The sequence below is a fragment of the Zeus faber genome (genome assembly GCF_960531495.2).
Source record: "Zeus faber genome assembly, chromosome: 1".
NCBI lineage: Eukaryota > Metazoa > Chordata > Actinopteri > Zeiformes > Zeidae > Zeus > Zeus faber.
In genome coordinates, this window is record NC_137193.1 from 25,398,534 (window position 1) to 25,410,167 (window position 11,634).

General features: G+C 40.5%; 1 protein-coding gene across 1 annotated transcript; it reads left to right on the forward strand.

Moving 5' to 3' along the window:
* Positions 1–7,779: 7,779 nt before the first annotated feature.
* dlx6a (distal-less homeobox 6a) lies at positions 7,780–9,928 on the forward strand (the record flags this gene model as incomplete). Its single annotated transcript, XM_080014389.1, has 3 exons — positions 7,780–8,095; positions 8,641–8,834; positions 9,661–9,928. 3 exons carry the CDS (start codon positions 7,780–7,782, stop codon positions 9,898–9,900), a joined length of 750 nt encoding a protein of 249 aa, XP_079870515.1. The 3' UTR covers positions 9,901–9,928.
* Positions 9,929–11,634: the final 1,706 nt, after the last annotated feature.

Sequence of the window (11,634 nt, forward strand, 5' to 3'; positions counted from 1 at the left end):
AGGGAAGGAGGGAGGGAGGGGTGGAGGGATGGGGTGGAGGGGATGCCGGAGGAAGGTAGGGTGGAGGATGAGTAGATGAAGAAGGAGATGGTGGAAATGGCATGTGTAGGGTGTATGTGTGTGTGTGTGTGTGTGTGGGGGGGGGGGGGGGGGGGGGGTTGAGTATAACGGAAGAGTGGGATGGAGTGGGTGTGAAGAGGGGGATGGAGAGGAGAGGAAAGGGATGGGGATGAGGGGATGAGGTTATGCGGGGATGGTGAAGGCCAGAAAACAAAACAAAACAAAAAAAAAACAGGTTGAATAGAGAACTCGAGGGTGAGCTGGGGGGTGAGACGGAAACAGGGCTGGTGGGGGGGGGGAGAAAATTTGTTTAGTTTAGTATGGATATTCACTTTTTTTTTTTAATACATTGAATCAATGGAGGAAACTTCCAAGTGGAAATATGACTTATCGGTGATATGATTTCAAAAGAAGTCATTTTGAAGCAGAGGCTGAGGTGTCGCTCAAGGTTAAATGCCAACCATGCCGCCTGCTAAACCGGCTTTGGTGTAATTGTTACAACAAATTAAGTCGTTTGTTAAACCCCCCTTAAACTCTGTGTGACTGAGCGAGCCCTCAGGTGAGGAGTGATGCATTTCCAAGGGCAATGGTCGCAATAATAGCCAGCATCCATTTTACTAAACTGGACAAAGACCCCCCCCGCCCTCGCCAAAAATAAAAATAAATACCCTGTCTGTCTAAAACCAGTTCCTCACAGCGGAAGGTGGAAATAGGAGATATTTAAGGGGCTTTCCAAGCAAAGAATGACATATCGACACCAAATCACCACGTTCATGCATGATCTCTGAACCGTAAACCCTTGCATGTCTTGGATTACATTCCGTTGATTTGCTTTCTTGAGACAGCGAAAAGCAACATGCTATGTAGCTGCTAGGTTAATTGAGAAAATAATGCTGATTAAATGACAATTACTCCTTAGAATATTTTTTTATACGCTCCGGTTCAATTCATGATTTTCTATTCATTTATATGTGGTCTAAACGATTTCCAAGTAGCATTAATTGACTTGAGTTCGTAGAGAGTAATCACAATAATACAAAAGTTCTAAGATAATGTTTTTTGAGCATTTTTTAATTACTGCAGCCTATTTCATAATTTACTAAAGCGCAATATGTATTAATCATGAATCATTAGCCTCAGAGGGCCACTTTTCCCTTAACAGCTCAATATATCACTGGAGAATACTTATAATGCAATGGGATAATTTGATGTGCCTTACTCAAGTCCAATTCACTGCATTAACACATTTCTTTCCTCTGAACCCAGTAAAACTGCTCCCACGAAGAGGAAAAATCTATGTGCAATAATTTCAATGCTTTTTTATTGTGGTGTCGTGTTGGCTACATAATCTGCAAAAGTACATGATACAATTTGAATTTCGAGGACTGAATACCAGCTTTTTAGAACAATTTTCTCTGAGTAAAGCCTCAGTTCTTTTTTTTTTCGTTTTTTTTTAGCTTCATTGATAAAATGAAGTTTATCTTTGGGCCCTTTTAAGATCAGCACCCTTCAGGCGCGTCATTTAATTCGTTTATAACTTTCTTGCTTTCATCTCTAATCACAGATTGCTCGTTGCTGTCTCTGTGAAAGGCGGTCAGTCACAGAAGTGCGTCTCCCAGGCCCATCGCCCTCCTTGTAAGCTGTCCTTACTCCTGATGGCATCCTGGGTGGAAAATGTCACGTCCTCATAAAATGCATAAAACACTTTCATAATTCTCTGTGAACAGATTACTGCCATTCGAGAGGCCAGGGCCAAAGGACAAACCGGGAGCAGGGCTGATTTTTAAAGTGCAGTTTCAGGTGGGTGTGTTTCAAGGTGGAAGCAGACAATGGTCCACAGCTCTAATCTGATCCAGGTTCATGTGAACTCACGGAGGAGACTGAGCCCGTTTTCACCAGGTGTGACTTTCTTCTCTGCAGGTTTTTTTCTTCTTCTTCCGCTTCACTTCAGTGAGTGCGCTTACATTTCAGGCTCTATTGTTTTGGAGGCCATGTCGGCCATTGTGGGCTCAACTTCCTCCACTGGTACCCACTCCTGGTTAACATCTCGTGTTGCAACGCACGCACACACTGCGTGTTTTTTTCAGTGTGGTTGCTCTCTGGGTTTTAATGGGGGTTTAATTTAATTGCTTTATATTGATGAAAATAATACTTAAAATGCAGAGCAATATTGCAGATTTATATTTTAATTCATTTAAGGGGATTCCTCTAAAAGTTGGGATCTTTTATTTCTTAAAACGCTCTGTCTGCACAGTCAGCCATCGTCAAAGCAAATAAAACCCTCCAAATTGATCCATTTCCCTGAACGCATCCTCAATTGGGCGGTTTTTTTTCAGCATGGAAATATCAAGTTCGCCTTTTGTTTCCCCTTTATTATTCTGATTTAAATGCATAAAATCCGCTTATAGCTTTTTATTTTATTTTATCATAAAACGCAATTTCACCCTAAAATTCTGGCAGCTTGTGCCACTGGACCTCCATGTCTCACAAAACAGCCACACACTGATTCAGCCTCATCATAAATTATTATGACTAAATTAATTGGCCTGATGGTAGTAAAGCTAGTCTACTATATAATAATAATAATAATAATAATAATAATAACTGCTATTCTTATAATAATAATAATAATAATAATAATAATAATAATAATAATAATAATAATAATAATAATAATAATAACTGCTATTCTTATAATAATAATAATAATAATAATAATAATAATAATAATAATAATAATAATAATGGCTTTATCATAGCTATGATTAATTACATTTTAGGAGATCATAGCCTAAAGCAAATATTAGGGGCCTATCGAGGGCCGAGCAATTACAATCAATAACCAGGCCTTTGTCTTTATGTATTTAGGCCACTATTTGTTTCTTACGGTTTCAAGAGTAATATAGGCTTGTTTAGTAGTCGGACGTCTCCTTGAATCTTTCGACTTTATTATGAATTAATCATCCCATAATTTTCTCCATATTTATTACCCCACTGGGTTGGAGAATATACGAATGAATGACGCCATTAGAAGTAAAAGATTTAGTATAATTTAGTAGGTCTGAAAAAAATAACCAAAAGGAGGATTTTCCGGAAAATGGTATCTTTGTTTGCTTCCCATTGTTTACCGCGAGATTCTTCTTTTTTTCTTTTTTTCTTTCCCCCTTCCCCCCCCCCTTTTCACTAATTCATTTCAATGGCTTTCAAACTGGAAAATGGAAATGTTGCTCCTGCCCTCTATTTGGGCGGCAGCGTCCTGGCAACAGAGCAATTTTCTATCATCAGGGATAAACGCATCGAACAGTACATTCTGATAAAAAAAAAAAAAAAAAAAAAAAAAGGCTGATTGCCGGCCTTCCTGTCTGTCATCCGCAGACCAAATCTTCCTTTAAGACCGACCACTGTGCTGTCAGACCACCTAATAATGCCGTGTATTAAGTCCGAAGAGGGAGACTGTACCGGGGGGGGGGGGGAAACGCGTCTTATGTTATGTCTCGGCTGTCTTATTTGTCGCCAAATTAAACGTGAGGCCGTTTCTGATATGTTTCTCTTGTTATTCCTTTGAAAATCGATAACCGTCCACACCAAGTCACGCCGGCGCCGTGCGCGTCAAGTCGCTGCGCCACATCAGAAATACGCAGCAAGTCATATAGGATGCAATAACAGGATGCAGATCAAAACGTTTATTATCATGATTACTGTTTATATCGGTGACATGGTCTATAAAAAAAATAGTCATTCCCTGCATGTCGATATCGGTACGGGGGAAAAAAAACCGTCATGTGAAAAATAATAAATTCAGCCCACAGATTGATCTCGGAAACAAACCCATATTTCTGAGATTAAATTCTGAGAATCATCTCAGAAAACACTTAACTGAACTCAAATGATTGTTGTTTTTTTTCCTCCTCCATAGGGGAAAGGAGGCTACCTGTCAGGTATTGTCTTTTAGTCGTATCCGAAACACATAAATAGGCCTGTAACGTTATATAATCCCACAACAACAACAACAACAAACAACATCAACAAATCATTATTGAGGCCTTAGCATCAGAGGAACAAACAGTGTTAATTGTGAGTCGTTCTGCCAGTGCTGGCTGAGCCTGCTGAACTGGATCCATCCCAGTGTGAGGAGCTGGATCCAGTGGTGCAGCTCTTTGTTTATGTGCTCATTCAGCCCAGAGCCTCCACGCTGCATTTGGTACATTTCAAGGGGCTCGGTCGCACCTGGAGCTGCGAGACCTGTGCCAATATTGCTATTTTACGCAAAGGATCAAGCTTCTGTATCCTGATTAATTATTTATATTTGATCATAAAATTGCAAGATTATGTCCGGTGCATGTACGGGTTCCTTGCTTTTGTTTTTCTTCACAACAACACCATTCATTTTTTTCCCGCACTGTCGGATAGAAATACAAATTTTCAGACAATTTAAATATTTCAATTAAATATTGATTATACAAATAATACCAAAAACACAAATAATAGGAATACAAATACAAATACAAATACAGATAATAATAATAATAATCATAATATCATCACCATCATCATGATAATCATAATAATCATAATAATTATAATAATAATAATAATTATTGTTATATAATAACAACATTAATTGTAATAATAATAATAATAATAATAATAATAATAATAATAATAATAATAATAATCCAAAGGTTCTGCGCTATTATATTATCTTGTCGGAGGATGTTTAGTGATCATTTGCAGAGGACGGGAATCCCTCTGATTGCCATTACAGTGAACCGTGTTACAGTGACAGCCGTGTGTGTGCGTGTGTGTGTGTGTGTGTGTGCGTGTGATTGTGCGTGCGTGTGCGTGCGTGCGTGCGCATGGCTGTCTGTGGAGACGCACGTGTTGCTGCGGCCTCCGCTGCTGCAGCGTCCCGGGCTCTCTGGCCGCAGCCAAGACTCATGCTCGGCTCCTCATGCACGAAAGTTAATAGCTGTCACGACGACCCACTCAAGCCACTCGTGGAAATGCGACTTGTGTCTTGCGGGGACTGCGTGTTAGCGCTAAAAAAAAAGGATTAACACATGGTCCCACATATGCAGCGACACACATTTTGTGTGTTTCCGTGCACACATTACACGTTGCATTGACTAAAACTATGAAAATCGATTGAAGGATCAATGGCTTTTATACTTTATTTTGTGTAGATTTTGGACATTATGCCAAATTGGATGAAATCGACGTACCACTGGATCGTGGCTTGACTTATTTTCTTTTTTTTTATTATTATGGTTATGTTTCATTCAATTATTGAACGATAAACGCCTATTTCACGTAAAAAATAATGAAAATGTCAAATCGTCTCGGGTTTGACTGCATATCCTTACAATGGCGGCAGCGGGGAAATCCCAGGTCTGATGCAGCAACAGTGGTTTGATATTGGAGTGATTTTAGAGAGTCATTCATCAGCGCTCATAGGACAGCTGCAAATAAAGACCACTTCTGTTAAACCGACACAGAGTCATTGATTTGTGCTGAAGGTCAATCATCTACTTATGGACAAAATGATTTTCAGATAAATGCTCTGTTCGTTTTTTTTTTTCTTTTTTGGATTGACATTTATTGAAATTATACTATACATATACTCTATATCTTTATATTTTTATTTGAATACACTTAAAATAAGGAACACATATATTGCACATATGAGATATAGGAGAAGATATTGTTCAATATTCGGTATTAGCGTCAATATATTAATGTTACGTGTTTTTGTTTTGTATAAGTTTGTCGTGCCACATGTGTGCACAACACTTGCAGCGTGTATACTTTGAATGCAATACATCCTTAACATTGTAAAAAAAAAAATAAAAAAAACACATTAAGGTCAACCATGTCGTGTCCTCTCCGAGCACTTCTTTCGTCACTTTACTTAATGTCAGTCAGTGTGTAAAGAGAATCCTCCCGGCGATGTCTGCGAAATAGCAAGCTTCAATTTTGCCATAATGTTGTATAGGCTGAGTAACGAAAATGACATCTTAACTAATTGAGCAGGAAGACAGAGAAGAAAGCAAAAAGCCATGGCTCGAAGACAGTTGGAAAGGTAGAGTATCTGGTTTCTGTCCTGCGTGTCCAAGTGGAACGCGGCAGAATCTGCTCATTGAGGGGTGACCATGCAGGGGAGTGCAGCAAGGTCGATGGATTTTACCTTAAATTAACCTGACATTTATTGTAAAAAATGAAGAAATGGCAAAATATAGCATGGAAAAAAACATTATTACCTGCGTCGAGTGAAGTTGTGTTGCTTTATATTCGGACCGTGTGCTGAAAAGGAGAATCCATATGATATTCTATGGCCTATAATAAAAAAAAAGTCCTATTTATGTATCCCTTCATATCTTCCACCCGCTTCTGTGCGTCTTGCTTGGTCCACTGCTGGAAAATGATTATCCGACTAGGTTGTGCACTTTTAAATCCCACAAAGTAAATAACAAGCGTGGATGGCGATAATAGCAAGGTACCAAGTTCTGGTTACAGAAAAGGAGAAAATTGATGCTAAACGCCGCAGTGAGACAACCATTTTTGATAAGAGGATAATTGAGAGGACGCAGCCGTGTAATTATGGGATAATTTATGCTATATCTGCTTTTATTCTACACCCAATAAAGAAAAAACCTTTACCCATAATCAGTGGTGACAAATTGTTCTTAATTTTGGAGCTGCGATTTGTATATAAAGTACACGAGTACGTTGGAGGGATAATTTGATTGTGAACAATAAGAAGAGCGAGCAAAACATTGAGAGCATTGTGAGGCATGGCTCGGAAACACATTGCATTGATATATTTCACATATTTTAGCGATTTGGAAAACCGGTGCACGTCAACCCGCAAATGAACAGTATAATTTACATATATCGAAAACATGATCGGGCCCCAAATTTCAACATGGATAAAAGACACTGTCAAGTTAAAACGATACCCCCCCCCCCCTCACATTTCTATCCGCAAAATAACACATTGTCCTTCGAGCGCATTGTTATATGATGTTGTCACACCGTGTCTGAACATCCTTATCATGAGGAACCGTTTTGAAATAGAAATAAATAGCGTTACTTGCAGAAGAGGAGAGGTGTGTGTATTGCGGAGGTTTGCTCATTATACTAATTCAGAGCGCACAATGCGCTGCGCGTCGTGCCTAATTTGGCGGTTGGGGTGCAAACAAAATCGACTTGGTGATTCCAGAAGACCTCGTTTTTTTTACGAGATTAGCGCGTGTGTGCGGTGCGTGTGTGTAGAAATTAGGTGTCTTTCCCACACCACCATGTATTATTTCAACCATGGCTTTTTGCGGTAAGGTGGGTTAACTCCGACTGAAGTCTCGCTGATGACGTTTGGGTTTGGATGACCAATCGGAAGGCGCTGCCCTTTGGAGACAAACCATTCTACTTGTAGTGTCTGCGTCGAGTCTGCGCGGAGCGAGGGCTCAGTTTTAACAGAATCCACCTTAAAATCTCTACCTTAACTTATGCCCACCTTGCGCTGCATTGGCGTGAGAACACTATAGGACAAGGGGGGAAAAGACGCCACTGGGTGCTAATAGGACAATATCTGTTCGCCGTGGAGAGGGGGAGACAACGCCGCGGCGAGAGAGAGGAGGGAGGGGGAAAAAAAAAAAACCATTTGGACTTGACAGTGAGGGGGGTGAGTGCTCTCAAGGCTTCTAGAATTTTTTTTTTTTTTTGATGATGACCATGACTACGATGGCTGACGGTCTGGAAGCTCAGGACTCGTCCAAGTCTGCTTTCATGGAGTTTGGTCAGCAGCAGTCCCACTCGCAGCAGAGCTCCCCGTCCATGGCCGCCGGCCACTACCCGCTGCACTGTCTCCACTCGGGCTCCCACCCGCACCACCACCAGCACGACAACCCCCCGTACCCCGGGAGCAACTCGTACAACCGCTCGCTACCTTACTCCTACGTGAGCCACCCGCACCACAGCCCGTACCTGCCATACCATAATAATAACACCACGGGCGGACAGACCAGGTTAGACGGCACAGGTAAGACCATGCATTTCACCCCCCCCCCCCCCAACCCCAAAAAAACGAAGCTGCGATAAGGCGTTTAAAAAACGCCGAGTGGACGGTCGCAATTGGCGAGATTTTAATTGCGGGCGATGGAATTTGCATGTGCGCGCTTTTTTCCTCCTCTCGCTCGGTGTTTGCGTCCTGCCGCATCATTTTTCGCTTTGGCCACGAACGAGACCTCCCCTCGATTCCCACAAAACCATTTTACGCCCGGGGTGTAATCAACAACCGTGGAATCCTCGCGAACTATTCGTGAAATTAGGCGGCCCGCTCGAAACGTCGCAATTAGCATTTAATTGGCGCGCCATTACGCGCAAAACGCCGCATCTCTGACAAATGGCAAAAGCCGCCGTGGCGCACGAACGCAGGACGGTTCGATGCGTCGATCCATACAAACCCACTTAACAGCGCCGGGACCCGGTTTACATATTACATTTTATATCTCTTCTCTTCCACTCAGACGGAGCCGTCGGACGCGGCCGCGAATCCTATAACGTTGGTCATTTTTTTTGTTGCAGAGCAGCAGAAGACGACAGTGATTGAAAATGGCGAGATTCGGTTCAACGGGAAAGGCAAGAAGATCCGCAAACCTCGGACAATTTATTCCAGTCTGCAGCTCCAGGCGCTGAACCACCGTTTCCAGCAAACACAGTACCTCGCACTACCGGAACGCGCCGAGCTGGCCGCCTCACTGGGACTAACGCAGACGCAGGTATTTCAAAGCAGCTGTCAAATATGTCAAACATATATACCAGGAAAAATATTTGCATATTGAGTCCACGCTCAATCGCGTGATTGTTATTGTGATTAATTGTATTTTTGTAATTATTTATATGTTTTATTATTGTTATTACTATTACTATTAGTACTATTATTATAGTATTATTAATAGTATTATTATTTTTTTGTTATATTATTATTATCAGCACTATTACTTTGTTTTTATAATAATAATAATAATAATAATAATAATAATAATAATAATAATAATAATAATAACTATTATTATTATTATTATTATTATTATTATTATTATTATTATTATTGTTGTGTTATTGCTATTATTTATGTTTTGTTTTATTATTGTTATTGCTGTTATAGTATTATAATTATTGTTGTTGGCATTATTGTTATTGGTATATTTTTATTAGTAGTAGTGGAGCAATAATAACAATAACAACAGTAATAATAATAATAATAATAATAAATAAATAATAATAATAATAATAATAATAATAATAATAATAATAATAATAATAATAATATTAAAGCAATAAATAAACAAATAAATTAATAAATTGTTATTATTATAATTGATAATAATAATAATAATAATAATAATAATAATAATAATAATAATAATAATAATAATATTTCTGCTGTTTACGTCATTGCTTTTATTCTCATATATTGATATTTCGGTGTTTTAACAATTGTAGTTGAACCAATAAAAATCGACTTTGTGGAGACAAATAAATACTCGAGATTACAGCCAGCTTCATCCATCCCCTGTGTATCCCCCCCATGCTCCCACGCAGGTAAAAATCTGGTTCCAGAACAAGAGGTCAAAGTTCAAGAAGCTGCTGAAGCAGGGCGGCAACCCGCTGGAGAGCGACTCCATGGCGGCCTCCCTCGCACTGTCCCCGCGCTCCCCGACCATCCCGCCGATCTGGGACGTGTCGGCTCCGGCCAAGGGCGTCAACATGCCGGCCAACAGTTACATGCCCGGCTACTCTCACTGGTACTCGTCGCCACATCAAGATTCGATGCAGAGATAGAGCGATCGACACAAAGGAAGCGAGACGATTGAACACAGAAGTGTCGGGAGATCGGTCGGATCTCCATCGGTTCCCATCGACAGCCTCGAGACGGAAAAGGCCATCGCCCTTTTTCTAACGGATACAAGCCACGGTGATGCGTCCGTCGCGACACGCGGGGGGACTATAACCATTCGACACGGCTTCTCGAGTGGGGCCTTTTTTTTTTTTTTTTTTTTTTTTTTTTAATACGCGTTCATCCATGTCAACATCACAACAACACGACTCTCGATATACCAAATAAACCAGTGACGTTTTTGGGACAAAAGAGCGCAGCATCCTCTCTCTCGTTGCTATGGTTTATTATGAAGGACTCTGATCTGCTGTCTGATTGGTTGATTTTTTTTTTCCACCCAACATGCAAACCCCCCCCCCACCCCCCCACCCCCCCACCCCACCCCCACCCCACCCTCCGAGCAATTTGTCTGTGTGTAAATACAATCTGCGATTTGAGTTGTACATACTATTTTTATGTTTGTCAAACTGAGTAAACCATGACTCTGAAACACCCTTGTCTGCATTTCCGTGATTATGAAATGAAAATATGTTTTTTCGTTTCACATTCGAGAAGGGCCCCACCTCCGCCCGCCCCTCCAAAACAGAAACACCTGTCTGGTTCGTAGCTCACCAAATAATATAATATTAGACAAATAATAACCTAAAATCCGCTCAGTGTTTTATACCCATGCATTTTTTTTTTAAATGACTCGGACTCACATCACATTCAATACACGCCGCGGGAAATGAACTTACCCTGCAGGGCTCGCCTTCCATTCACCCAGAAGCACTTTCTCTCCAGGTCCGGCTCATCTGGTAATTTTCAGCCCCAATTATTAGAAGTATTGACAAAATGTTTTTCCCCCCGCTCTCCGTCCCGATGCAAGACGTTAAATGCCAAAAGCTCCGCGGGATCGATCTCGAACAAAGCATCCAGCTGCAGTCGCGTTCAATATGAAGGAGATATTTGGGACAATTTGTGGGTTTTTATCCAAGTGAGGGTTTTTTTTTCCCCCATTCTCATAAATGCAGGCATAATTAGGGTAATTTCTGCCCGCTGATTACAGCGTTTTTACCGTCAAGGATAATTACCTGTAATTTTCTACCACTTTTAATACTAAAATGCATCTTTATTTGGATTTGAGGTAACACAGACGGAACAAAAGAGAAAATTATTCGGTTATTCATATACAAATTGCTGCGAGAAATGAACGTTTGGGATATTATCTGAAATTACAAGGCTTAAAAGGTCCATGCAGCTGTCAAGTCGAGGACGCGTCACTGGCGAGTAAGAATACGAATTAGAATAAGCCTACCTGGGTCTATTGAGGCCCTACTTATGTTTTCGGCCAGAGTCTGTGTGTTACTTGTAAGCAACAAAGGAAAATATAAGAAAATAACAACACGCCCCACTGTGTGTAATAACGTTAGACATAGCATCTATCACTGATAGGCAAAATGCTATTCCTTTTGCAAGTTAAGAAAGATAATACTTTATTATCTGCACTGCACTGTCTATGGTCTTTAATATTTTTCCCTTTGGTGTGCACTGCTACCAACCGCTTAGAAACACCCCTCTTGTCCGATATTTTCAAAGATAGATCGGTAGATAAACAGACAGACAGACAGACAGACAGACAGACAGACAGACAGACGGATATATGGATAGATAGATAGATAGATAGATAGATAGATAGA